The 27906-nt window shown below is 52.2% G+C and overlaps 8 protein-coding genes across 8 annotated transcripts; 4 read left to right on the forward strand and 4 right to left on the reverse strand.

Annotated features, from left to right (window-relative positions):
• Positions 1-761: 761 nt before the first annotated feature.
• Positions 762-1430, reverse strand: V2A60_009225 (uncharacterized protein; the record flags this gene model as incomplete). The annotated part of the gene is made up of 1 exon (XM_083260492.1): positions 762-1430. One exon carries the CDS (start codon positions 1428-1430, stop codon positions 762-764), a length of 669 nt encoding a protein of 222 aa, XP_083116618.1.
• Positions 1431-3542: 2112 nt separating this feature from the next.
• Positions 3543-5857, reverse strand: V2A60_009226 (M3 family metallopeptidase; the record flags this gene model as incomplete). The annotated part of the gene is made up of 3 exons (XM_083260493.1): positions 3543-3810; positions 3978-5077; positions 5126-5857. The coding sequence occupies 3 exons, from the start codon at positions 5855-5857 to the stop codon at positions 3543-3545; spliced, it is 2100 nt and encodes a 699-aa protein (XP_083116619.1).
• Positions 5858-7897: 2040 nt separating this feature from the next.
• On the forward strand, positions 7898-8965 carry V2A60_009227 (quinone oxidoreductase family protein; the record flags this gene model as incomplete). The annotated part of the gene is made up of 2 exons (XM_083260494.1): positions 7898-8635; positions 8708-8965. 2 exons carry the CDS (start codon positions 7898-7900, stop codon positions 8963-8965), a joined length of 996 nt encoding a protein of 331 aa, XP_083116620.1.
• A 274-nt stretch (positions 8966-9239) lies between these two features.
• Positions 9240-10561, reverse strand: V2A60_009228 (UDP-glucose 4-epimerase; the record flags this gene model as incomplete). The annotated part of the gene is made up of 4 exons (XM_083260495.1): positions 9240-9643; positions 9700-10150; positions 10218-10452; positions 10533-10561. 4 exons carry the CDS (start codon positions 10559-10561, stop codon positions 9240-9242), a joined length of 1119 nt encoding a protein of 372 aa, XP_083116621.1.
• Positions 10562-12025: 1464 nt separating this feature from the next.
• On the forward strand, positions 12026-12664 carry V2A60_009229 (Alpha/Beta hydrolase protein; the record flags this gene model as incomplete). The annotated part of the gene is made up of 1 exon (XM_083260496.1): positions 12026-12664. The coding sequence occupies one exon, from the start codon at positions 12026-12028 to the stop codon at positions 12662-12664; it is 639 nt and encodes a 212-aa protein (XP_083116622.1).
• A 2419-nt stretch (positions 12665-15083) lies between these two features.
• V2A60_009230 (uncharacterized protein) lies at positions 15084-15764 on the reverse strand (the record flags this gene model as incomplete). The annotated part of the gene is made up of 1 exon (XM_083260497.1): positions 15084-15764. One exon carries the CDS (start codon positions 15762-15764, stop codon positions 15084-15086), a length of 681 nt encoding a protein of 226 aa, XP_083116623.1.
• Positions 15765-21713: 5949 nt separating this feature from the next.
• V2A60_009231 (uncharacterized protein) lies at positions 21714-24873 on the forward strand (the record flags this gene model as incomplete). Its single annotated transcript, XM_083260498.1, has 2 exons — positions 21714-22116; positions 22166-24873. The coding sequence occupies 2 exons, from the start codon at positions 21714-21716 to the stop codon at positions 24871-24873; spliced, it is 3111 nt and encodes a 1036-aa protein (XP_083116624.1).
• A 463-nt stretch (positions 24874-25336) lies between these two features.
• On the forward strand, positions 25337-27875 carry V2A60_009232 (RNA-dependent ATPase HCA4; the record flags this gene model as incomplete). The annotated part of the gene is made up of 2 exons (XM_083260499.1): positions 25337-25468; positions 25551-27875. 2 exons carry the CDS (start codon positions 25337-25339, stop codon positions 27873-27875), a joined length of 2457 nt encoding a protein of 818 aa, XP_083116625.1.
• Positions 27876-27906: the final 31 nt, after the last annotated feature.

Raw genomic sequence — 27906 nt, forward strand, 5'->3', positions numbered from 1 at the left:
AGTACACGGAGAAGCCGGGCTACGACCAGTAGTGTAGTTATATATAACTGTCTACATCTTTCTGTTTCGAATACGCGCGGCCGTAGACACACAATAGATACACTGTCAGGACCACGTCTCTCAACTCAGCTCATACCGAGGCTTCAACATCGGCTCGAACTCTCAACGCACGTGAAATGTGTCCATGTATATATGGAAGATTTTGTTGAGGCTTCGCAAAAATGTGGTGCTGTGTGGCTCTCGCGCGGAGCCCAACAGGACGGCGCGACCCATTTTGGTGACTGTAGGGGACAATGGCAGAAAAGTCTGGCATAGAAGCACATCGACCCAATTGGAAGTCTTACCCAATCAATGTATATTTTTGTTATGATTTTCCTGGCGGAAGCTTCCAATGAGCTCATAGTCACCGGGGATAGGGATCCAAGCTGTGGTTTTTGTTGGGAGGCATGGTGAAACCCGTGCCAGTAGCCTGATCAACCTGCCCGGCCACAAACTTGAGAAAAGTGCAGCCTGATGCATGGCCAGCCAAAGATTGCTTGCAAAGTGTTCAAAGCAAGTACATATCTAGGGTCGTTTGTTAAAGCTGTCTAGTAAAGCCCAGAGTTGTTATGGAGATTGCACGGAAGCTTGTACAAGGCTCAACAGAGAAGGGCTCTTCAAATTCTTTCTAGTTTAAGCTAGCTATGATGTTTGCTGAAGCGCGAGTTTTGAAAGAGTCAATTGAAATCTTGGCCAAATATAGCAGCGGCATCCAAGCATGTCTACCAGTTGCAGGCCGTCTCGCCGGTAGGGTGGCTGATGATGCGGGACTTGACGAAGCCGCACATGCCGAGAGAATCGGCCTTCATGTTGTAGCACGTCTTGTGGCCGTTGTCCTTCCAGATGCGGTGGGCGCGGTACTTGCCGGGGTCGACGCAGATGACCTGGTCGCGGCCGCACGCCTTGAAGTCGTAGCAGCCGCCGGGGACCTCGCCGCCGAGGCTGCTGCCGACCTTCTTGCGCAGGCACTGGCCGCAGTCGTTGACGCGAATGTCCGAGTTGGAGGAGAAGATGGTCAGCGGCGGGCAGCCGGGGCAGTTGGGGTCCGGGGGCAGCGGCACGGCCGTGAAGGTGTAGACGAGGTCAAAGGCGGCGTTGTAGTCGGGGCAGTCGCCCTGCGAGCAGGGACCCGACAGGATGCTCAGGTCGCCCTTGGCAGCGGCGGCGGGGTTGGGCGAGACGCGCTCGGCGACGGCCGTCTCGTTGCTGCTGTCCTGCTTCCAGTTGGCGGGGTCGTGGTACGCCTGCATGTCGACGCCGTCCCAGTTGATGTCCGAGTCGGCAATCTTGAGCGCGGTCCACTGCGTCGACGCCGGGGCCGGGGCCGAGTCCACGGGCGTGGCCGAGACGTAGGCGGCCAGAGCCGCAAGTACGAGTTTGGTAGCGACCATGATGTGCTAGGTCGTTGTATATTTTGTAAATTTCAAGGCGGGAAGTAGACAGGACAATGGTCAAAGTTGAGGCTTAGGCCTATGGTGGAAGCTGTCGAGTTGCTTTTGTAAGACTGTGTCCGAGAACAACAAAGCTTGGATGGAAGATGAGCGGCAGTTTGAGTATTTATAGAAATCTACAGGTAGCCACGTGAAGATTTAATTTGTGATTCCAGCTTGTTTCTGCCACTGCTGAGATGCTGCGCAGGTCTCTGCCGCCCTTGTTGCTCTCTCGCTAGGACGAGGCAGAAGACGAACAGCGGCCGCATCTCTCGAGACAAGACGTTCTGGACTCTCATGTCGGCAGTTGATGTACTCTGTGGCTTTCTCTCCAACTCTCTCTTCGTGAAGACAGCCTTTGCAAATATGTAAGACCTAGTACTGCAATAGGATAACACCGGTTTGGATGCGATGCCCAGCCAACTTATTGAGGCGGCCGCACCTGTTATATTGTACTTGGCACAGACTAACTTGCATCAGTCTAGAGCATGCGATAGGGCTGTAGAGATGGGGCTCGCCTTGGCCCGCAGGACTGCCTGCCCGATGGCCCTCCGCTACCCACCCGCGCGGTGGTCCGTTTTAGAAAAGCTGATGAAGGAGCAGGGCGAATATTGGGTAGGCTGCGGGGGAAATCAAGGTTCCCTGCTGACAAGGTTTGCAACCCATTCCCTCGATAAGCTTCCTAAAAACCAACCGCAATACTCAGTATGCATGCGCCGATATGCTTGTCATGCAATTGCGACTTCGCGAAGCACCCTTGCGCCGAGCGACGTCGCGTGCGGACATTTCACGAATAGCAAAACCAAAACTTGGAGGCGTAGCAATGCCATGCGCTCTGGCAAAGCCGAGGGACATTCCGAGGGGAAGAAGTTGGCGCTGGCAAGAGCCGGCCAACAATGCACAGCGTTCTGAATGGATCATGATGCGGCTGATGCAGTTTCGGGCAATACGCCGGATCTTGACCTGCCGCTCATCCCGCGCGCGCACTCTGCTCAATATTTACGTAACCACCAATCAATGCAGAGGGGCGCGATTTATTGCAGCACACAGTAGTACGAATACTTGGCTGGCTGCTGCCATGCGTTTAACAAGGTGCGGTCAGCAGCTATGTAAAGTAATAATCAAGTCTTGGTGGCGTCTCGCCGTCAGCGCGAGCAAGGATCATCAATCACAGGGGCCAAAGACGGTAGCAACAATATGAATGACTATAGGGACCTTGCGCAATTAATATATATTCGACATCGGTAGAGACCAAAGAAAATAAACGAGGGCTGAAGGTATTGCCTAGACTGAAGCGTGGCGCAACCGGCTCCAGTCTCATATTGTCTTATATGTACGGACATGTACATGGCTGCTCTGCTCTACTTATTCTGCCCCTGTCAAACGACGGAAAGGCTGGCAACAAGTAGCTCGTCAACCATGCACTCACTATTAACCATGCACTAGAATCGCGGCATGTACAGGTCCATTGGTTAGAAGTTGGGATACCCGCATACAGTCTGGGGCGGTCCAAGCCTAAACAGTGGGATTGCCCGCCTCGCGGCCGGCGCCAGGCAATTTCGGCCAAACTGCATGGAGCTGATGAATATATTCCCACGGGGCCAGCCTTGCAGCCATGTGAATTATTGACGGGAAACAGAAGTACGGGTAATTTGCCGAGCCTAGCGAGATGGAGACCTAGAGGTGAAGTGACCATACCTATCTGCTTTCCTTGAAAGTTGAGCGATACCGCACCCCCCCTGTATCGCCAATTGCAGCATGACCAAGTCAATTTTCAACTTGCAGCTGCAGCGGCGCGCGCCGTCCACAAGATGATTCAAAAATCCCAAGAAAGACAGACTTGTAAAGATAGAATAACGTGCTGGGAGGATGCATCGATTGGATGGTTGTTCGCTGTTTGAGTTGAGTAGAGAGTTGTTCTTATAATAAATTGCTTTGGGATTGTGCCATGTTTGCATCATCTCAGCTAGTCAGTTGGTCCCTTATGCACACAACGTATTGCAATGTCTACTACGCTCTAAATGTACCCAACCATCAACGCCGGTACCTTCTCCACATCTATCTGTCGTTAACTCATGCTAGGCCCAGGTCTTCGAAAAACGCATCAGAGTTGGGCTCTCTGCCCAGGAACTCCTTGAGCAGCTCCATCTCTGGCCGGCTGCCGCCCCGCTCCAGGACAATGTGGCGGTAACGGCGGCCCTGCTCCGAGTTGAGCGGATCGGCCTTGAAGGCGGTGTAGTACATGTCGGCTGAGAAGACCTCGGAGTACATGTAGCCATAGTAGCCGGCGTCGTAGCCTCCAATGTAGTGACCAACGTTGTTGAAGCCTTCGCTCCAATGTCTATATATCGATGTTAGCATCTGGCAAAAAAAAAAAAAAGAAAAGAGAAAAAAAAAGTAAAAAAACAAGTAAGAGAAGAGAAGAAAGAAAGAAGAAAACACAAAAGCAAAAACAAAAACAAAACAAAAGGCAAAGAAATCTGGGATTTTTGGGGTGGTAAAACTTACGGGCCGTATCCAACAGCCTCGGGTCCCTTGACCCCCGACACCTCGGCGCGACGCTCGTTCCAGACCTTGGCGAGATCCAGCGCCTCGAGCGCCTCGTGGGACTCGGGTCCGTGGATCAGCATGTCAAAGGTGCTGTAGATGAGCTGTCGCAGGTTGAAGATGGAGCTGTTGACGTTCTTGGTCTTGACGAGGTTGGCGATGAGGTCGTCCGAGATGGGGGCCTTGGTGTCCCAGTGCGACGAGAGCGTCCTGAGGACGTGCGGCACCCAGCACCAGTGCTCGAGCATCTGCGAGGGGGCCTCGACAAAGTCGCGCGAGACGTGGGTGCCGTGCGCGGCCGAGTAGCGCGTCCGGGAGACGAGGTTGTGGATGCCGTGGCCCAGCTCGTGGAACAGCGTGACGACGTCGCTGTGCTGCAGCAGCGCGGGCTTCTCCCGGGTCGGCTTGGGGAAGTTGCACACGAGCGCGGTGAAGGGCTCGTGGCGGCGGCCGTCGACATTGTCCGACGAGCCCGGGCCGATGCCAAAGTTGGCGTAGTGGCTGTACTTGTGGTCGCGCGGGTGCATGTCCAGGTACAGGTAGCCCATAAAGGTCGAGTCGGCGTCCCAGACGGCGTAGAGGTTGACGTCCTCGTGCCAGACAATGTCCTTGGCGTTGCCGGTCGGGCTCAGCCTGGCGCGGGCCGCCTCGTCGAGCTCCTCGAAGCGCAGGCCAAAGAGCTTCTGGAAGATGCCGAGCATGCCGTTGAACGTGGGCCACAGCGCAAAGTACTCGGAAATAGCCTGCTCGTCTACGCTGTACTCTTTTTCTTTCTGGACACGCTCGTAGTAGCCGATATCCCAGATGTATATCTCGCCGTCGTATTCCAGACCGCGCGCTTCATGCTCGGCTTTCTTGTGCTTGAGAAGCTGAGCAACGTCGTTCTTGACGCCAACCGAGGCACGAGTCCGCATGTCTGCTAGGAACGTGTTGACGTTGTCCGTGGTCTTGGCCATCTTCTCCGAGATTTTGAGCGAAGCGTGATCCTTGTATCCGACAAGCCTCGCAGCCTCGTCTCGTAGGAGAAGAATCTTTTTGAACAGCGGAGTGTTGATGTTCAACTATTGCACGATTAGCATGCCTGTAGGAACAAAGTCGCGTCCGCCTACCTTGTTTTCCTTGGCAATGTAGTAATCGCGACGGGTCTCTGGCCGAGTGGCATGCTCCATGAGTGGAATGCTGATGTTGGGCTTGAAGCCGACCTTGACCTTGCCCTCGTTCTCGCCCGTACCCTTTTCAAGCTCAGAGATGTTGACAGACGACTCGGGAATACCGGCCAGCTCCTCGGGGGTGAAGAAAATACCGCCCGTCTCGCCGTTGGCGTTGTTCCTCGCCTCAATGGTAAGGCGAGTGAGTTCAAGCTGAATCTCCTTGAAGCGGTCGCGCTCAGGACCGGCTGGGAGCAAAAGGCCGGCATTGCTGTACCGCTTATGCTCCTTCTCCAGAATGTTGAGCGACTCAGGGTCCAGGCCGGCAGCCTCCCGGTTCTGGTAGACAGTGTTGACACGCTGAAAGATGTCCTCGCGCATGCGGAGCTCGACAGCCAGCTCGGACAGCTTCTCCTCGGCCTTGAGGGAGGCCTCACGGAGGGCGGCATCGGTGCTGACGTAGTGGAAGAAGCCAATCACGCCGACAAGGGGGTCGGTGATGTTGTCCTCGAGAAGGATAGGCTTGAGTGTATTCTCAAACGTTGCGTTCTCGACAGTGGTCTCGGCGACGACCTTGTCAATGATGGCCTTGGCGCGTGCGGCGAGCTCCTCGGTGCCGCTGGCGATGGATTCCGGAGTGTAGTTAAAGAGCGGTGGCGCCTGCGGCGGTGTGTTTTGCGTCACGGCGGCCATGGTCTTGCAATCTCCAAGTCTTTTCTGTTGGGTGATTCCAAGTGTAATGCTGAAACGAAAAGAGGAATCAAAGGCCAACGCTTTATATGCTGGCAGCTTGACATAAAGTCCCCGATGAAGTGGCCTAATGATGTGCGGGGCAGACCTGAGGTGGGGTGAAGAAGGCGGGATCGCGGGGCAAGCATTGTGCAATCCATCATGTATAATAATGAAAGCTGCACAGCTTTGGCCGATGCATAAAATTGTCAAGCAGACTCAAAGACATCTTTACTTGGTATATCAAAGTTCCGCGAGAGAAAGATCACATTACTACACATATTGCTCCCCTGAAACCACGACTTTTGCGACTCGACGATCGTAGGTAGCATTCAGTTGGAGTCACTAGCACAAGGCTGCAGTCAAACGCCTGCCACCGGCCGGGTACTGTACGCTTTAAATGGGACTCTTGTTCGTGACGGCGCAGATGAAGATCATCTATCTTCCTTCCTATCTTGCCCATCAGACGCGGAGGAGGAGTAAAAAAGTACCAATACTGAAACTAATAAAGATCATTGGTGCGCCGAGTTGCTGTGAGACGACAAAACTCCACCCCACAATGAATGGAAAAGAAAAAAAGGCGGTGCCATCAAAAGCCACAAAACTCGGTCTTGTCTGTCTTTGGAACTTTTGTCGAGGCTATGAAAAGGGTCCAGCGTATCCGTGGCGTTTAAGCCCTGGTAAGCTGTATCCCATCCTCACCCCCCCCCCCCCAGAATCTTACAATGCGTAAACATTGGACAGGACATGTGTCATCAGCCTCGTTCCCGATTGATACTAGTTCAAGTGCTCGCTGCAGCACCGGGCTCGATCCTTGAAGACAAAAGAGGGTTCGGACCGGTGGTTGGCGAAAAACCCCGGTCGTCGGCACGGAAGCCGGCCGCGTCACCAATCGATCCATCACCTTGGCGGCATTCAATGCAGACCTATCCCAGAACTCCAGTAAGAAAATTGCGCTCCGGTCATAATCCACAGCGTCTTAACCCCAAGGCATAACGTCCCGCTCTGGCCAGTTGGAGAACGCGGCTAGGCCTACTGGCATCATCGGGCACCACCACCGCAGCGCTGAAAATTTTACTTTTGAACTTGGAGAAACGTGACAGTTTCCTCCTGGGAATTTCGAAGCTGAACGTATATGCCGTTTCTTATTTGATTTTCATCGCGTGACATGCAGCTTTTACATTCCCTAGACACAAGCTCCCACTTCGTGTCCGGCCTTGTCGGGCATGTTTTGTCGACAATCATTGAGAGCATTTGCTGTATTATTACATTTACAATTTTGAAATCTCTCTCTTAATGGACGAATATGATGTTGCAATGTGACTTGCACTACTCATCTTGACATTCATTTTACAGTCCTGACGGGCCATGCTTGAGCTCCTCGTGTGCTTGTTTTCACAGCCCGTGCCGCACCTTGGACTTTTGTCAATTAAGTACTCGCTTCGCTTCTGTAGAGAATGGTTTTACTTGATCGACTCAATCGACTTTATTTTCAAACGACATGATAGATGGGTCTATTCTACGCCCTTTTCTTCTGGACCCAATGTCAATGTGGTCCTGCTTATAAATACGACCAAGACTTGGTTCGCCAGGACCAAACACCAAAACGTTTTTGAGTGCCAACAAAATACATCAATGATTCGGCTGTGAGGACGACTCAGCCAATCTAATTCCTAAGTTTTTTCTTATTTCTATTTCTTGGCCCCAACTTGCGTCAACATGTTGCGCCAATTCTGTATCCGCTTCGCGGCCCAGCGTCGTCCCCCGCACTCCAAACCTGGAGCTCCGTTGATTACCCCACCATCACCAGCTCTATATTACCAAGCACGACATCCTCTCCGGCCTGGCGCAAAGCACATCTTTTCTTCCTCTCCCTCCTCTTCCTCCTCCTGCTTCATCTCTTCTTCATCTCGCCTCGCAGCCTTTCCATCCTCCCACTTGTCCCACCCGCGCCTCTTGCACACCCGCCGCCCCGCTCCCAGCAGCAGCAACAGCAGCAGCATCATGGCTCCCATCCCCACCACCATGAAGGCCGTCTCCATCGCCGCCAACGGCGGTCCCGAGGTGCTCGAGTATAAGGACGTGCCGGTGCCCGTCCCGCAGGCCGACGAGATTCTGGTGCGCAACGCCGTCGCCGGCGTCAACTACATTGACACGTACTTTCGCTCTGGGCAGTACCCGTCGCCCGCCTTCCCGCGCATTCTCGGGCAGGACGGCGCCGGCGAGGTCGTCGCCGTCGGGTCCGCCGCGCCGCAGCACCACGCCGTCGGCAGCACCGTCGTCTTCATGAACGGCACCGGCACCTACGCCGAGTACTCGACCGTCAAGGCCGCCGCCGCCGTCGCCCTCCCCGCCGGCGTCACCCCCGAGGACGCCGTCGCCGCCTACCTCCAGGGCCTGACCGCCTGGACCTTTATCCGCCGCGCGGCCCTGACCCAGCCCGGCGAGTGGGCGCTCGTCCACGCGGCCGCCGGCGGCGTCGGCTCGCTCCTCGTGCAGCTCCTCAAGCTCGTCGGGGCAAAGGTCATCGCCACGGCCAGCTCCGAGGAGAAGCTCCGCATCGTCCAGGGGCTCGGCGCCGACCACGTCATCAACTCCAACGACGACTGGGTCGCCAAGGTCAACGACATTACCGGCGGTCACGGCGCCGACAGCATCTTTGACGGCGTCGGCAAGGCCACCTTCCACAAGGACCTCGAGGCCATTGCGATTGGTGGTAGTCTGGTCATGCTTGGCAATGCCGTAAGTAGACGAAAGCCATCTGTTCTTCAACTTTCAAGATTGAAAGCCATCGACTAACGCAAAGCTCTACAGTCGGGCAATGTGGAGCCTTTTGACATCCGATCGACTCTCGGCCCCAAAAACATTAGACTCTCGAGACCCATCCTCTTTGGCTACCTCAAGGAGCGTGAGGCTCTGGAAAAGTACACCGGCGAGCTGTTTGAGTTTATTCGCTCGGGCAAGCTCAAGGTGCTCCACCACGCTACCTATGACCTCAAAGACGTGGCCAAGGCACACACTGATATCGAGAGCCGAAAGACGGTTGGCAAACTTCTCATCAGAATCAACTAATTCAACGACCGTCACAATGTAAGGATAAATTGATACCACAAAGCAGAAAGCAGCTTAGGCCTTGGGCAGGTGCACGACTCGTCCGCACCAATCTTTTGTTTCCATCATCATTAGTTTGCTTGGCTAGTCCTGGCTTTCCCAATACCATTTCATAGCCCCTCAATTACTTTCATTGGCCTGAATTCTATATCATTCGAAAATATCTCTCGCTTGTATAACCTGTCCACCCTTCTATGTCTTTCGTTCTCCATTCTCCAGGTAGCACGCATCGCTGCTAAACCTTGGGGGTCTGAACAGCGTTGATCAACTCAGCCGGGGGCTCCTGGCGGTAGCCCTGGGGGTTGTTGCTAACCCAGCGCCACAGGTCATCGCATGCCTTTTCCAGGGGCAACTCAGTCTTCCATTTCAGTTCCTCGTTCGCTAGGGTGGGGTTGGCGGTCAGATCGAGCACGTCGCCCTGGCGGCGGGCAACAACCTCATAGGGAAGATCGCGGCCAACGACGGTGCTAAAGGCCTTAATCATTTCAAAGACAGTGCTGCCACGTCCGGAACCGAGGTTCCAGGCCTTGACGCCAGGCTTGTTGTCACGAAGGTACTGCAGGGCAGCGAGATGTCCCTTGGCGAGGTCGATGACGTGGATGTAATCGCGGATCGCAGTGCCGTCGCGAGAAGCATAGTCTGAGTTTTTCTTGTCAATGTTTCAGACGACTCCAGTTGCTGGATGTATCACGTACCGTCACCAAACACGAGGAGCTTCTCTCGCTTGCCAGTCGCAACCTGGCCGAGAAGCGGGAGCAAGTTGTACGGGACACCCTGGGGGTCTTCGCCCATGATGCCGCTGGGATGGGCACCACAGGGGTTAAAGTATCGCAGAAGAGCGCCATTCCAGTGCTCGAAAGGCTTGCCCTCCTTCTTCAGCCGGTTGCGTTCGGCGTTGACATGGTCGGTAATTACGTCCTCAATAGTCGACTTGGTGCGACCGTAGGTGTTTGTAGGGCCAATTGGGCAGTGCTCGGGAATGGGAATCATATTGGGAAATCGAGTGGCATCACCGTAGACGGTGGCAGAGGAGGAGAAAACGATGCTAGAGACGTTGTGACTGGTCATGGAGCGAAGGAGGCTAATGCTGCCACCAACATTGACGCGGTAGTATTCAAGAGGAATCTCCCCAGACTCGCCAACGGCCTGAAAGTGTTAGTTTCAGTTTCTGGATGTACTATATTCTCTTTCATGGGCTTTTTTTTTGGCATACCTTGAGGGCTGCAAAATGGATGACAGAGTCAATCTCGGGGTGCTTGTCAAAGACAGCGTCGAGAGCCTTCTCGTCGGTCAGGTCAACCTTGTGGAAAGCGGGGCGGCGTCCGCAGAGCTTCTCGATACGGTCGAGGACATTTTCGAAAGAGTTGTAGAGGCTGTCGACGATGACAACATCGTAGCCGTTTTCGAGGAGGGTCAGGGTGGTGAAGGAGCCAATGTAGCCGGTGCCACTGTGACGATGGTTAGCCCCGCCATGCTGCGGTGTTTGCGCGCGGGCCGTCAGGAGATATTCGCGGAGGCCATAGTTTACCCGGTGACGAGGACAGTTCCAACAGGCATATTTTCCGACTGTGTACGAAGAGGCTGAACAAACGACGGGCGATGCAGAATGAAGGGACTCAAAAGCAGAAAAAACGCAATAGACAGGAGCCTGAGATGGTGGGAGGTGGGGTGGCGAGGGGCAGCGTCTTGAGTAATGAGCGGCAGGCTGTCTTGGAAGGGGCATCAAAATAAAGTGGTTACAGGGGTATTTTATTTAGTAAGTTACTCAGTGGGGGTTCTTGATGGTGAGCCAGACGTGGCTGAATAGAGAGTTACAGGGGCTCGCCAGCCTGCAAGCTGACCATGTATGTGAGGCGATTTAGGATATTTTATTATTATATTCATTATACTTAGTTAAGCTCTTATTAGATAAAATCTTTATCTAAAAATATTAGTTTAATTAAAGTATTATCTAGAATATTTAATATAATAGAATTAATTTTTTTTTAGATATATAAGCTTTTTATATATCTAGAGAATATAAAACTACTTATCCTAAGTTTTAAAATCTTTAAGCTTTAGAATAAAAAAAGTTATAATTAAAAAAATAATTGTTAAGCTTAGAATATTTATTTTTAATAAATAATTTATATTATAGAAAAAGAGTTTATTAAAAATTATAAGTTTACTTAAATTAAATCTCTTAGGCTTATAATTATTATAATATAAATAAACTTAAGTATAATAATAATAATTAATAGGCTTAAATATATAACTAAGTTAAAGAAGTAAAATAATATAATAAAATTAAATTATTATTCCTTAAGAGATTATAAAAAAGAATTCTAATAAAAATAAAAGATACTTATTTATAAGTATAGACTCTAGCTAAATTTATATACCTTTAACCTATTATATAATAAATAGGGGTAGCAGGCCAGGTTATAATTAATAGGCTTAAATATATAACTAAGTTAAAGAAGTAAAATAATATAATAAAATTAAATTATTATTCCTTAAGAGATTATAAAAAAGAATTCTAATAAAAATAAAAGATACTTATTTATAAGTATAGACTCTAGCTAAATTTATATACCTTTAACCTATTATATAATAAATAGGGGTAGCAGGCCAGGTTATAACAAGGTGGCTGGGGCACCCACCTCGATATCAGACTCCGTGCCCTGTAGTCCGGCGCTAGAACTGGGTACTCAGGGCTTAGCGCAAAGCTGACCCGTACCATCATCGCGCGCTCTTTGGAAACATGGCAGGGGTTATTCGCAGATGCACAGTTCATCATGCTACAGGGCACACAGAACAGCGCTGCTTAATTTCTCAATATATAACCGCATTGCTAAGCATCAGAAGCTATATGCTAACGCCATTGATTTCCGCAACTGTGGGCCCTGGGCAAAGCTCCGAAATTGTATATAAGCTAACGGCATGCTGCCTCGGTGGTGTAGTTCTAAACCAGACGAAATCAACAGTCCACTCATCGAATTGCTTGCTTCTTTGTTCCTCCCTTTCTGAAATTAGCTCATCATGTCTTTTATACTGGACACAGCGCTGGGCAATGCTGCGCCATTTCCCTTTCATTCAGGTCCAGTACCACAGCCATATGAGCTCGCGTTGACTCCCGAGTTCATTCAGCAGACCCGAGTCAGGGCGCGAAACTACAAGCCTTCTATCGACCTGAGAAATAGCAGCGATAGCGAATGGTTTGATGGGCCTCCAGCTAAAACCATATCTGCCTTGGCCAAATACTGGGCTGAAGATTTTGATTGGTACGAAGTTCAGCAAAAGATGAACTCAGACTTCTCTCACTACACAGTGACGATTCCGAAAACGAGCCGCTACGACGCTGAGCTTCCTCTTCACTTTGTCCATGGAAGATCGAGTGATGAAAACGCTGTGCCTCTGCTTCTCCTGCATGGATGGCCTTCTACCCATCAGGAGTGGGCCAAGGTCATCAAACCACAGACTTCGCCCGAGAATATATCCACCAAATCCTTTCATACTGTCGCGCCTGACATTCCAGGCTTTGGTTTCAGTCCATCTCCGCCCATCATAGACGGAGATTCTGGTCCAGATGTCGGCTTGTTGACAGGCTCGAACATGCGGCCTGGATGTGCTATAACAAGCGCGAAAACGGCAATTAGGACAAGACTGCTCGAATATTAATAGATGGCCAGATTAACAGGATTGATGATGATAGAACATACACTCCTTCTAAACCAATAAAAAGATCCTCATTAGTGATGACAGTAGAATTTCTGTATCCTTGACTCAACTCATAGCATCGATAGCAGCACCGGCCAAGAATACAAGTAACAGCAAGAGCCAGGAAGCTGAAGCATGTTTGTAGCTTTGGAGTCATAGGTGGCGTTGTGCTGCTTTTGAAATATCGAATCATATAATCAGCAAAGCAAATACAGAACACGAAAAGAAAAATGACTTGTGCGGCCAAGCCGGCTAAAGCCACCTTGACGCCGGTTTCACTTGCCCCATAGCTAATGGTAGACAAGGCACCGCCGCTCGCCTGCAGCACCATGCAGATAATATCAGCAGAAATAAAAATCCAATAAAATATCGCCGGCTTTAGGCGAGAGAGCTCAGGGGCTAATTGCTCTATCCTATTGCCTGTTAGCTCTATAAAAGTAGAAGGTACAGAGGCAGCAGGTGACACTCTTTATTTGTGAGTAGAGAAAGTCGTACGTTACAGATAGAGTGATGTAGATTGCCGCTGAGAAGAAAACGGGCCCTCCAGTGATAAAGATGACCTGTAGGATGAATCCTGGAAATCCAAACGGATTTTTCCACATAAGGATACGGCCGATATACCCAATAATCTCAGAACCACATCCTATCATCATAAAATTCATAAACCACACTGTCCTCCAGCGTATTCCGAGGAAGACGTGTATATTCCAAGTAATTATAAAGATGATCAATAAAGTAATATTGGCTGGCAATGATGGCCGATATTTATAAGTGCTCCATTCAATAGGACATGTCTCGAGAGTGCATTTCGCGGTCGGTCCGAAAATATAGTCGTCGGGAGGGCGCGTGGTCAGAAGGTTTGAGGTTGTCATGGTTTCCAAGGACAAGCAACGCGCGATGTCGAGGTAATCGTTTATGAGACTTGATTGAGCCTAGAATAAAAGCTTTCAGTATCTGCTGCATGTTTCGAACAAGAAGCGCAACGAATGGCTTTCCGCTTTTACTCTCACTACCAGTGGCATGTGAAGGATTCCCCTATATTTAAAGACCCCCGCATGGTCCATGAGTTAAACGATTTCAGTGGGGATCCGGGGGATAGTTCAGACGACGGGAAACTAGCAAAACCGCCCAGCAGCCAGTAAAAGTCCTCTCAGTCGCTTAGCCGCCTGGCAAACAAGCCACATTCATCCTCACCACTGCAGCTGGGCGGCCTTGCAGCAGAAGATTTCGCGGCAGGGGGCCTTGCAGCGGCGAGCGAGCCTGGCCGTGGGCCTAGGCCTTGCCCTAAAGATGGATTGGTCTAAGTGCAATCAATGCTGCAGCCATATCATCTGATATACTACATAGTACAAACCTGTTTTCTGGTGCGGATCCATGTCAAACAAGGGTCAGGATTCAGGCTAAGGTCGGGGTCTTGCCGTCTTGGCATCCCGCAAATGTGACGTGGAGCAGCAGGTGGCGGCGATTGCACGAGGCTGGTTGGCTGGTCGGATCTAAAGCAGTAGAGTACCTTTGTTGGCAATGCTTGATGCGGTAAGTTACATGAGATGTCGCCACCGGGTAGCTTCACCCGGCTCTGCTGAGCAAGCTTACCCGGGCGTAGCCTGATCCCATCCCGCTTTGAAAGAAGCGCCTTGATAAACCATTGTCTGGTCTTTTTCCCCGATACGCAACTCGAATTCCATGCTTGGCACCATCTTTACTATGGAAGACCCTGTTCTGGGCAGCTGGCCACCTGTTGAGCTGAGTGAGCTTCGATTAGCCTGTGAGGAATGCCACAAGCGAAAGATACGCTGTCGTGTCTCGCACCACGGCTCTGAAGGCACACCTGCGAGGCCTGTTCGGAAAATCAGCGGCAGTGTCTTTTTTCTCTCAAGTCCAAGACTAAACGTCCGAGAAAAGCAAGTTCCCAAAACAATACAAGGCACGGCGTCAATCGAAATCGCCGGGCCATGTCACCCTCATGCCTCGATCGCACCTCTTCCGGCGACTCAGTGGCCAAGCAGAGTACAGCACAGCGTCGCTCAAGCACGAGCAACCAGATTGCCGACTACTTTTCGTCGGCATCATCATTGCCAACGTCGCCTCCTCTATCCTACTTGACTCTACACCGCCAACACCGACTGGTCTCATAGCAGCAGCAGCCCCAGCAGCAGGTAACATGTACGCATGTATTAGCACCGCGCGGCTTGTAGAGCCTCGGGGTACCTCTATAAATCCATCTACTACTAGGATACAGTAAAAACCCCTAGGAAACCTCGTAAAAACCTGTACCCTGCCTGTCCTGGCCGGGCATAGAGCTGTTCTTCCCCATGCCATTGCAGTGGCTATTTCTCATCGCCAGTAGGCCATCGGAGATGAATGTAACAAGACCAACAAGTTAGTTTCGTCCCTTGATAAGAAGCCCGCAAACATCGATGAAGCGAGGAAACGTGCAGCTTGGCAGAAGGGGCTTGATGTCTGCGGGCAATTCCCTGAGTCTCTTCGAAAGGATCTGGTCGCAGTTGGCCTTCAGGTTGATCTTGCTGGCTTCGATCTCGTCGTGACAATCCTTGAGATCCGAGGGGATGGCAACAGGGGAGGCTGCTGGGGCGGTCGCCTCCTGCAACCCGCTGTTCTCCTTGAGGGCCTTGGACGGGCACCAGCAGTTGGGGGCCGGCACGAGGAGCCCATCAGCGCCGGCGGGCTCCTTGCCGGGATCGCAGATGCACTGCCTCACGGCGTTGGGCTGGCTCTTGCCATACGCCAGCAGTTCCTCGGGCTCTGCATAAAAGCTTTTGGTTGTGGCGCACTTGCAGGTCGCATCGCGGACGCTGTTGAAAACGATGGCGTCGACATCCTTCCAATTGCAGTCGGGCGCGACCTTGCCGCCGGTGCAGGTGCACGGGTAGACGGCCGTGTAGTCCCCCTTGCTGCTGTCAAGGCTGTCGATCCAGCATTTTGCCGCAGGGTCTTGACCCCTCGGCACGTCTGTCGTGTTGTAGGATCCGGTCCACTGGCCGGCGACAGATGCGGCCAAGCAAAAGGCGGAAAGGGCCGATGGGAGGATAAAGGATCTCATGATGAAGAGGTAGTGTGTGTATGTAAACGGAATTGGTAGCTCGAGTAAAAGAATGTTGGCTGCTTGTATGTGCCGGGCAGAGAGGGGGAGATAGCTGACTGTCTTTATACGCAAGAATAGTCGACCCAGTTCAGCAGTGCAATCGGCTATCCCATCTTTTACATGATTCGTAAAGAATAGACGGTAGATTACTGCATCCTGGATGGCGAAAGTCAGCCCACACATGGAACCGTAGGTTTCAATGTCATCCACCAGCAAGAGGCTGTGCGATGATAGTCTCTATCTGACACTCGACACTGCCCGTACACATAAAATTCCGTAACTAACTGACTCGTTCCCTATTACTCGCGACCTGGCCCACGACCTCATTCCTGCACTTTGCGTTCTCCGGCGGTTGGTCAGCTGCGGCATAACGATTCGAGCCGTCCTCGTTCGAGGTTTCCATGTCTACATTCGTTACAGAGTCATGATTTGAACCTCGATCTCGACTAAAACCCTATCTATAAAAAGTATCGCCGTGTCCAGAGACTGACTTCTGAATTTAATAGGGATTCACATACAAATCCTAGCAGCGTTCCCAGAACTTAGAGCTCGGTGCTTCCACTTCCGTGACTCGGAGGAAACTCTATCGACAGCCTCTGAGACTTAATATAAGTGCATAGCCTGCGTTGGTTATTTTGATAAAAGTAACGACACAGTTCATGTCAAGGGAAATACTGTACGCTAAACACTCATAGCTAAAAGCGCCGCGTTTTGGAAAAGGCGAATTTTGGAGTTTTTTCTTGGCAGGCCCCTCAAATAATCCAGGTACAGTAAAACGATGATCCATAACTGATCGGCATTAAGGATATGAGTTATAGTAGAGTGGAATGACATATTGTGAACTGTCTCTACTGTGACTAGTTTTATGCCGAGAAGACGTACCTTGCCAGTCAATGGCTCAGCTAGGTGGCATGAAAAGGCCGGAAACGACGGAACGAATTCCTTTGACTGATGGGAGCGGCAACTGTCAAGCAGGAAGGCGGAGTAAGTCAGTGGTGGGCGCATGATTCATCTCTATCTAGAGACCCGTAAAAGAGCCGGTGTCAGAAAGGTACCCAGTAGAAAGCACACACAGGGCAGAACCCTCGTAAGATTAGGCATGTAAATAGGGGTAGAAGGTTCCCTCCTAGAGTTAGACCCTGTGGGCCTGACGGGATGAACTGCGTACCTGATATTATGCCGCGTTGTCCGAATACGGAATACTGTGGGCTGGTGATGTTTTAGCCCGAGCCGGTTGAGCAGCTTGGACTGGTTCCTGGTGATAGTGTGGCCGTTACTAAGTATGAGAATAGTCTGAAGACCCCACATAGACGGATAATCCCCGAGTTCAAATAGCCTAGGGCGGAACTCAGGCTCCCGGCCTTCTGGTCGCCTGGCGTCTAGTATTACGTGGCTTTTATCTACTACGACTCGGTCTACGTCTCCTCTCTTCAGCATCGCCCGCATAAAGTCGTTGAATTTCGAGGTTGATGCGCTTTCTGGTGTGACTAGAATGACGGTGCTTATCTTGTTTGCCCGGTTCGCCTGCCACACAGTCGCGCTGATGCCAAGTGCCTCGCATCGCCTTTGGAGGCCGCTTTCAAGTAGCAGTAGCGGGACAATGACAATGGTAACACCGTCTGGGGGTGATGGCTGCCGGGAGCAGGGACGTCAGCCTCCCTTTCTTCACCCGTATCGGCAATATATATAGGATGAGTGAGTGGCCCGCTTTGACGGCCTCGAGCACAGCCTCCTGCTGTCCGCGCGCGCGCCCCTGGCCCGAGTATGTGTGTTATCTAGTTGGCAGTCGGTGTTGACTGAAGAAAGCTTGCGCGTTTTTGCACAGCTTCGTCGCGAACTGACTAGGCGATGATGTACTGCTGCTTCGGCCGCGATGATGCTAGGACGTCGGGTGTGCTAAACCCTAGAAATGCGTACTAGCTGTGGATGATGGCGCGGAATTCCTCTACCTTGCTAGGAAACCCGGACCAGCTAAGCGCTATCTCACGGCCGTAGACAAGGTTCCTCAGCCCGCCGTTCGCCGTGTTGCGATATTGGACGCTAATAATCTCGGTGCCGCGGGCGGGCATGGACGTAAGGTGCATCAAGAGTAAAAGTTTCTCTCTGATGTCGTCTGTATGGACTGCCTAGTGGCGTACTGTCTTGATATTGAACCCTTGACCGCGTAGCTACTTCCTCTGCAGTGTGGGCTTCTTAGCCTGCGCCTATTCGTTATTCGTTGTGGTAGTCGGCTAGGAAAAAATAGTCGACCTCGTCGTGGCCGGTGTCGTCCTCTAACTTGGACTATGGAATGCGCGGTAGAGTAGCTATGCCTTGCCCTTCGTATAGTGTGGCCTGGACGAGTGAGATCCTAGCCTCTTCTACTATGTTAAGGACTATGTTGCTGAGATTGCTTGTGTAGAACGAGATTATCTTATAGTGTATTGTCTGGCCGTCCTACTATATGTATCTTATACTGGGAGTGGTAAAGTTGATCTTGAAGCCGTAGGTTCTGGTTTCTAGAAGCTAGTTCTATGGGTATTGGCTTGGACTCTTGATAGTCTCCTGTACGCACTATGTACTGTCTCGGACTATGCTGTATAGCGTTGGCTCCCGCTCATCCCTGTCCTCCTCGTTATCATCTACTGGCTCGCCCTGTAATAGCTCCTGCCGCTCGCACTAGCAGCCCTGCGGAGCGAGTATGCGAGTGACCTGGATTATGGCCGATAGGCGCTGTGTGGTGTCCTGTGCTGGCGCCTATGCGCCGTCGTCCCTCATCGAGGTGGCTCTGAGCGCGGAGAGTAGACCGTTGCGAAGCTCTATGCCTCTGATCTCGTGTGAGATCAGAGACTATAGCCATAGACGGCACTATTTATCCACCTGGTCTGGCTAGTTACGACTATATCGCTGACGGCGTATGTGTTGCTTGCACCCTTCTATTAGCTGCTCCTAAAGCATTTCGCTAGTCTTTGCTTAGCTTAACGAGTCTAGGACTATTAGCTCGTGCGACTGGAGCATACGGACTAGTGCGATGATGATCGTGATGGATTCTTTCCTGTACTAGATAATGGTCTAATTCATCCTGTACTTTGGCTAGTGGTATCCTTAGCTTTCTAAACTCCTGGGTCCTGTTTGTCTTTAAGAGTACTGATAGTCCTATCTTGTTCTGGTTGATTAGACTCTTGGCGTGCTGGATTACCCGCGAGGTCGAGTCTGCGATGGCCTGGACGAGATTTTCGTTGGTCGCGATAGGCTGTCTTAGTGCGATGAGGCTGTCCTTCGTGTGGCCGGCAAAGTGGACCGCCTAGCCTGTGCGATCAAGCTATGGGTTGGGCCCGTCTTTGTCGTTCTGTCTTGATCTCTTTGTGCTGATTTCGGAGGTGGCCGTGAACCTCGCAAGCACGACCGCGTAGTGGCAGTTGACGTAGACGAGAAGACGGTACTCTTGAACGTAGTCGATTGGGTACATTCTGACGGGACAGCCACTGCAGCAGTGCCCGTCTCTTCCGTTAGACCGAACTAGGTCTCTGCCTAATCGCATCGAACTGAATATGTGGTTTCGGCGCTCGACAGCCGCGCATAGGTTAACAGGAGGAGCTCCCTGTCCGCCCCCCGGTTTTGTTTTTCGCCGGCTGCCCCTACCAATCTAGGTAGGCAATATAACCTACGCTATATATATGGAGAAAGCTATAGCGCTACGCAAGGAGAGCTGGAAGGTCGCGACGTAGTATATGATATCCACGACGTATAGGAAAGGTCAGATGGTCAGGATAGCTCTGCCGCCCGCGCCAGAGCTCGGAGCTAGGTGTGGTTTCTACCCTAGTATAGTATAAATAAAATAACTTTTCTACTAATTTTACTTCGACCATCCTTCTTCCTGAACGATAGCCCGTGTTCCTTGCCGTAGTAGGCTCCTGTCTGTGATTGGCTTAGGTACCCGAGAGGGGTGGGCCTGGAGCGGGAGTCCCTCACTGCTGTTGCCGCTAAAACGGCGGCAGAACCCGCCAGATGTAGTGGCTCCAGCAGCGCATCTTGTATTTAAAGAGTAATATTAAGTTAATTAGTAATAGTACTTTAAGTAATAAAAGGGAAAAGAATAATTATATAAGAAAATAGAAAATATATAATAGTACAAAATAACTAGTAGCTAGGGCTAGGGATCTTTATAAGTAATTATTACTAGTTTATAAGGTCATTTAGGAGAAGATGATAATCTATTCTCTATCTAGCTAGCTAATGGAGTATCTAGTATGTGATAAGTGGTGGGCACCACGTGACAATGTAGGTGCTCCTACCTACCTATAAGGCATGTTTGTGTTCTTTCAGTGGCAAGTGGCTACAGTGGGCTCTAGTCCGCCATCTTTCAGTGATCATTCGTACTTATTAATAAGCACATTATGAATCAGTTTGTCCCTCTAACCACGGAATAAGAAACGCTTCCCAAAAGCCTTGCCCATTATCAGTACTGCATGACGTACACCCTGCAGAAACGTCGTAATGGGCTGCTGGGGCTAAAATTAGTGCCCACGAGGTGTGCGTCGTCCCTTGCTGGTGGCTGGATGGCTGGCTACTGTTTACCGCACTAATCAGCGCCAGCCGTGGCGTGCCTTTGTGGTAGCTTGTGTCGCTTATAGCGAGGGATTCTGTCCGCGACGCTCTCAGCGACGCAGTGGGCTTTTGTTACTATTCTCATGGCCGCAATTTAAAAACGAGACGGTTTGCTTGCCGTGAACTACGTATGTCCTCGATCCGATTGGCCCGCTTGCCGCATGTCAGCGTGCATTTTATCTGCATCTATGTTGTGCAAGAGCTTTCTTGGCCATATTGGTGCATTTCTGCATTGCTCACACCGCCTTAGTGAGAGATCAACAATGACGCAATTTGAATTGACAGCGATCATCAGACTAAAAATTATGTCCAACGATAATCCTCTCCAAATGAGTAAAAGCTTACCTCAAAGTAATCACATAGACGTTCCATCAAGCCTCTTCGGCCGGTACGGTGCGGATATTCAACTACGGCCGACAGTTTGCCAACACCTATCTAGCCACAGCAGCCACAATAGCCACAATAGCCACAATAGCCACAATAGCCACATCTGCCTAGCCACAACACACATCACACACATATCACAAACCCTGGCAATACCATTGTGCGCCGCGACTTGGAAAAAGATTGAAACAAAAACAGTTGCAAAATGCGTTGCACAAGGCCAATACCGATGCAATTGGATCGTATTTACCCATTATGAGAAAAATATCTCGCATATGCAGATCAGTGTTGTACTTGTACCTCACCAGCCACCTTGTATTAGCCAGCGAGCGGCTCCGCCTAATCTTCGGCCCTCAACACGCCCGCCAAGTACCAAAGTCGCGCTTCCTCGCTGGCGACCAAAACACGCCCATATAAAGTCGCCCGGCCGGCGCATGCTTGATTGACCGTGCCAACAGCCTTTGTCGTTCGAATTTCTTCCTTTATTGGCCTCGTATCAACATATTCTTGGACTTCTTTGACAACACCGCCGCGTCCTTTATTGGTGCTGGACAAAGTTCCGTCCTCCTTGCAGAATACAATAAAGATACCCTCGCGCCACCTGGTCCGCTGGCTCCACCTTATCCGCTCAGCTCACCATTGATGCTCTTTGTTGCTGGGCATCTCACCTTCGTACCACGTTTTATGGCAAAGGCCGATTGAAGTTCTCGATATAGCTCAAAGACAACCGCGTCCGAGCTCTAACTACGTTGCGCCTGCGTACACCCCACTACGCCTTCGGCCGTCCTGGCCCGGGCAGACCGTTATCCGCAAACTGACTTTGGCCTCACTCAACTCACTTAATAAGACCCCAAAGTCCCGCGACTTCATCATCTCCTCACCTTGCACATAATCTCCCATACACATCACCAAGTGCGATCCATTTGCTCTTCGAAGATGCCACATCCAGGAACCCCCTTTCGTCGCCGTCTGGGTGCTGTTCCTCGCGCGCGTCCCAGAGAGACTCCAGCTCCCGAGGATGACGCGAATGAGTTTCGCAAACCCAATCTACCGCCGCTTGACGGCACGCCGAGTGCGCGCCGGCAATACACGTACGGCGCTGCTGCGGAGCCCTCACCGGCAAGACCACTCTTACGTGGCGACGTCGTCGACCTCAGCGGTGCAGTTCAGGGCGCGCTCGACAGACATGAGCAGCGACGCGTGGCGGATGAGCGCCGGCAATCAGCACCTGACCTGTTTCTGGAGGAAGCTGAGCGTCAAGACCGTGAAGGTAGTGCGGAGAGCAGGCAAGTGGCTGACCTGCTCGCGATGCCTCCACCCTCGTTCACTCCAGCTCAAGGTGAGTACTGTTTCGTATTCCATAATTCGAAATTTGCTAATTGAAAAAGATCCGCCATCGAGACACATTGAATCAGAGTCTCTGCTAGAACAAAGGGATGACAGCGATACAGATGATGTGCGGAGTTTCGCAGCGGAAAGTGACTTTTATGGCGAGGCCTCGATCGCATCAACACCAGCTACTGCGCCAGCAACCGCGACCCGCCATAGATACAGCACAATGAAGCAGAGCCGAGTTTCCGAACACCAAACCCGGAGCTCGCCAGATCTTCCTGCTCCAACGCCCGCCAGGGATCGCCCGTCATCCAATGCTGAAAATGACGGCCCTAGCTCGCCAAGCGCACAGGATACACCAGGTCTGCGCAGTAGTCCTCGAAGACCAAGGTATCCAAAGGCCAAAGCGAGTACCCTCGAGCTTCAGCAGCCCAAGGAGGCTGTACCGTCTACCCAGGTCCGGAGCGTACCTCAAAAGAGCTCAAACACAAAGGCCAGCGGCGCGCAAACGTTGCCGACATCCCGAGAAAGGTTAACGGCGGAGAGTATCGTGCAAGCGGGAAAGCGGCTGTCGAAGCGTTTAGAGACCAGCCAGCGCGCACCACTTCGCCAGCGAAGTGGAAATTCCGATCACGGAAACGCCGAGGCGGAAGACGAGACGGAAGTTCGCCCGAGTCTTTTTGCGCGGGCCAAGAGTCTTGCGGCCTCGGCCAGTCCATTTTCTACCCGCCCACACTACGCTTCGGATCATAGCGAGATGGACGATGCCATGCAGAGGGAGATAGAGTCCAACGAGAGTGGTTCGGTAGAAGGCGAGCAACGCTGGTCATGGATAAGGCCCTTGACATCGTTGCCATTTCTTCGCCGCGATACACCACGTGCTGAGGACGACATGCTTTTGGACACCATCAATTGGTGGCAGCTGCTCCAACCATACACCTACTTCAAGGCCTTGGGATGGGCATTAAGCGCCGCATATTCCTCCGCTCTGGAGTATATCAACAAGCTGTTTTCCCAAGCATTCATGGATGGTATCTCTTCTTCGCTGGAAACGATTCTCTATCTCGTCGCCGCGGTTATTGTTTTGATAACTCTGGTAAGCGTAGGGCACGCAGCCCTCTTTGGCAACGTCGATGGCGACTTTAGTATGGATCGCCTTTTGGCAATGCCCGAGGTGCAATGGCCAAACTTTGGATACATGGCTAGCAAGGCTCATGACCTGCTACCTGAATTCTCTTGGCCCACCTGGAGGCAGCCTTCTCTATTGCCAGATCTATCACACCTGGACAATGACGGCCTGGCACGCTTGGACGTGTACCTGAAGCAGTACCAGCGCGAGTTTGAGCGCGTACAACAGGCAGGTAAGCTGCATGGTAGCTCCATAAAAAAGTTGGAAGCAGTTGTGCCGCAGCTGGTGCATATCCAACTGGAAGATGGCAAGCCCGTCATCGCGCAAGAATTCTGGCACGCTTTAAGAGATCTCATTCATCGTGACGGTGACTTTCTTACTTTTGAACAAAAGGGAAGCAAGTATGAGATCGCGTCCGAAGCACACTGGAAAGCCATCGCGTCTCGCATCACGAAAGACCCCACCTTTACCAAGCAAATCAACGCCACGGTAGAGAGCATGGAGGGGCGCGTGAAGCAGGGTGCAGCAGGCTTCTGGGACACCTGGATCAAGAACAATGACGCCAAGATTTCAGAGATGCTTGGGTCGGCTCTTGACCAGATACAGAATGCTGGCTCCCAGCGAGAGTTCGATAAGCGACTGCAGCGCATCGTCAAGGAGCACATTGATGAGAGCAACAGAGACTCTTCAGTCATCTCCCGTGAGGAATTCCTGCGACATCTCAAAGACGAGTTCGCCGCACATCGAGCAGAGGTACGCACAGAATTAGCGGAACTCCAGCCTCAGCTTGAGAACTTGGTTCGACAAGCCACCGAGCTCGCCGGAAAAGGGGCGCCAGAGAGCATGAGCAAGGCGGAAATCGTCACTCTCGTCCACGGGTTGGTTAACAAGGCCGTGGCGGACATGAATCTCGAGGCCATGGCACGCGGTCAGATCCACTCGCATTGGGATAGCACCTTGCGACACCAGATTAACTACTTTGGTGTTGGTGCCGGCGCGACAATCGACGGGAAGCACAGTTCGCCCCCTTTCAAACCACCTGCAGACTCCGTCTTTGTGAAGCAGAAGGGTTTGAGAGGCGTTCAGACGCCCACTGCGCGAGCGGCCCTCGAGCCGTGGTCAGACGAAGGAGACTGCTGGTGCGCGGCGCGCTCTCAGAATCACAGAGGCAACCCGCACGGTGCCATCCTAGCTGTGCAGCTAGGCCACCGCATCGTTCCGCGGCACATTGTCGTCGAGCACATTGTAGCCGCGGCCACCACGGACCCAGATGCGCGGCCCAAGGAGATTGAGGTCTACGCCGAAATTGACGCAGACCTCCGAGAGCTCGTCAGGGACTTTTCGGCGACGCACTTTCCGGACATTTACCCGCTGGATGAGGAGAGCCAGGGCTGGAACGTCAGCCCCGCCGAGCTTCCAGAGCGGTTCGTCAAGATTGGCCAGTTTGTCTATGAGGACGCACAACCTCATGACGGAGTGCAGGTGCACAAACTGAGCGACGAGCTGCTCAACTTGGGCGTCGCGACGGATCATGTCATTGTCCGTGCCGTCAGCAACTACGGCGCCAAGTCACACACGTGCTTTTATCGTGTGCGTCTATACGGGGAGCGCTTGGAAGAAGTCGCTTCCCCTTGAACCCGCAGATCCGTTGAAGGAAGCGGGTGTAAGAGTAGAGGAAGAGAATACCGTGTTTTTTGTATTTTCAAAAGGGTAAATTATTTTGACATATTTAGAGATTGGCGTTTGAAGGACATGGATGGAAAATAGCATATTTTTGACCAGCATGGAGCAGAACGAGTGAGGGCACTCGGGTATTCAATGCACTACTGTTTCTCTCATATTATATTCTGATTGCAATAACTTCTGCCGATTATGCTTTGACATCCACCTCAAAACCGAGTTCTGTATAAGTAGTCTAGGCACACATGGGAGTGAACTCCGTAGAAGCGTTCCGCGACGGCCCCACCACAGCCGATTGTGGGGCGTATCGCCAGCAGCAACTTTTTTTTCTTATCGACAGCCGAAAAAAAAAGTTTTGAAACGTCTGTATAGCAGTCTTGCCTCACCAACGCACCGGCAAAAGTGCGACGCATACACTATGGCCGCCAATCCTCGCGTATCCGGGCGGCAGTCGCGGCCGCCAAGGCAGAACAAAACTGATATACGCCACCAGAAGCGGAAGCGTGATCAGGATGATCTGACGACGCTAGAAGAGGCCATTCGCGAACTGGTAGGTTTGGCCGCTTTTGCTGCGTTTTTTGCACTCCAAGGCGCGTCTCTGCTGACTCCAGCTCTTCCTTATTTTACGACAGGACCCCAAGAATACCGAAATCAAAAACTTTTCCGAACTTCCGCTCTCGAGAGCCACCACCAAGGGCTTGTCCGCCTCCCACTTCCAGACCCTCACCGACGTGCAGGCCCGCGCGATCCCGCTGGCGCTGCAGGGCAAGGACATACTCGGCGCCGCCAAGACGGGCAGCGGCAAGACGCTCGCGTTCCTGGTGCCGCTGCTCGAGAAGCTGCACCGCGCGCAGTGGGCCGAGTACGACGGGCTGGGCGCGCTCGTGCTCTCGCCGACGCGCGAGCTGGCGGTGCAGATCTTTGAGGTGCTGCGCAAGATTGGCCGCTACCACAGCTTCTCGGCCGGCCTCGTCATCGGCGGCAAGAACCTCAAGGAGGAGGCGGACCGCCTGGTGCGCATGAACATCCTCGTCTGCACGCCCGGCCGCATGCTGCAGCACCTCGACCAGACGGCCGGCTTCGACGCCAACAACCTGCAGATGCTGGTCCTGGACGAGGCCGACCGCATCATGGACATGGGCTTCCAGTCGGCCGTCGACGCCCTCGTCGAGCACCTGCCCAAGGAGCGCCAGACGCTCATGTTCAGCGCCACGCAGAGCAAGAAGGTGTCCGACCTCGCCCGCCTCAGCCTCAAGGATCCCGAGTACGTCTCCGTGCACGAGGCTGCCGCCTCGGCCACCCCGACCAACCTGCAGCAGCACTACATTGTCACGCCCTTGCACGAGAAGCTCGACACGCTATACGGGTTCATCAAATCGTCGCTCAAGAGCAAGATAATCGTCTTCCTGAGCTCGGGCAAACAGGTTCGCTTCGTCTACGAGAGTTTCCGACATCTTCAGCCTGGTATTCCGCTGCTCCACCTGCACGGCCGCCAGAAGCAAGTTCAGCGGCTCGAGATTACACACCGATTCACGGAAGCCAAGCAGGCCTGTCTCTTTGCCACGGATGTCGTCGCTCGTGGTATCGACTTCCCAGCCGTCGACTGGGTCATCCAGGTGGACTGCCCGGAAGACACCGACACCTATATCCATAGAGTGGGCCGTACTGCCCGATTCCAGAGCAATGGTCGTGCTGTGCTGTTCCTCGAGACTAGCGAGGAGGATGGCATGATTAAGAAGCTGGAGCAAAAGAAGATTCCGATCCAAAAGATCAACATCAAAGAAAAGAAGAAGCGCAGTGTCAAAAATGACTTGCAAAATATGTGCTTCCAGAACCCAGACCTCAAGTATCTGGGCCAAAAGTCATTCATTAGTTATACGCGGTCCATCCATCTACAAAGAGACAAGGAAGTCTTCAATCTCAAGAAGCTAGATCTAGACGCATATGCCTCAAGTTTAGGTCTTCCCGGAACGCCACAAATCAAGTTTCAAAAGGGTGACGATATCAAGAAGATCAAGAACGCGTCGAGACAAGGAATGTCTAGCGACTCAGAATCCGACATGGATCTAGACGGACCCAAGAAGACGAAAAAGAAGAACGAAGTCCGCACCAAATATGACAAGATGTTCGAGCGAACGAATCAAGATGTTCTCTCTGCTCACTATAGCAAGCTCGTGGTAGATGGAGACAAGGTCGCTGACGATGACTCGGATGACGACTTCTTGTCCGTGAAACGCCGCCTGAACGACGATGATTTGGATGCCGAGTCCAGAAAAGCCAACCCTAACGAGCCCAAGGTCATCTACGGCCTGGGCGGTGAAGAGCCCTACGTAATCGACTCGAAACGACGTGAAAAGGCGCTCCAATCCAAGAAGAAGATGCTCAAGTTCATGGGCAACTCTTCCAAGCTCGTATTTGACGACGAGGGCAACTCACACGAGATTTACGAGCTGCAGCGTGAGGAGGACTTCAAGGAGGCCGGCGATGCCGCCACCCAGCGCGCGCAATTCCTCGAGGGCGAGACGGCACGCGTGCGCGCCGCCGACGCCGACGACAAGGCCCTGGCCAAGCAAAAGAAGCGCGAGAAGAAGGAGAAGCGCAAAGCGGTGGAGCGCGCGGAGCGCTACGGCGACGGTGGTGACGACGACGACCAAGAGGATGGCGACGAGGCGCCGCAGCTGGTCGGCGGCGGGGACAGCAACGAAGCGCTCGAGTTCCTGCGGTCGCTGCCGATTGCGGGCGAGGACGACAACGGGAGCGGGGAAGAGGAGCCGCCAAAGAAGAAGGCGAAGAAGTGGTTCCAGGACGAGGACGACGGCGGGGAGGAGGATGGCAAGACGAAAAAGAGCAAGAGCAAGAGCAAGAGCAAAAAGGGCGGAAAGGTGTTTGAGGTGGATGAAGAGCCCGAGACGCTGGAAGATCTCGAGAAGCTTGCCGCTGGCTTGTTGGATGGATGAATGTATTTTTTGTCTATATAAATGTAATAGA

This window comes from Cordyceps javanica, chromosome 6 (genome assembly GCF_051103115.1).
Source record: "Cordyceps javanica chromosome 6, complete sequence".
Taxonomy (NCBI): Eukaryota; Fungi; Ascomycota; class Sordariomycetes; order Hypocreales; family Cordycipitaceae; genus Cordyceps; species Cordyceps javanica.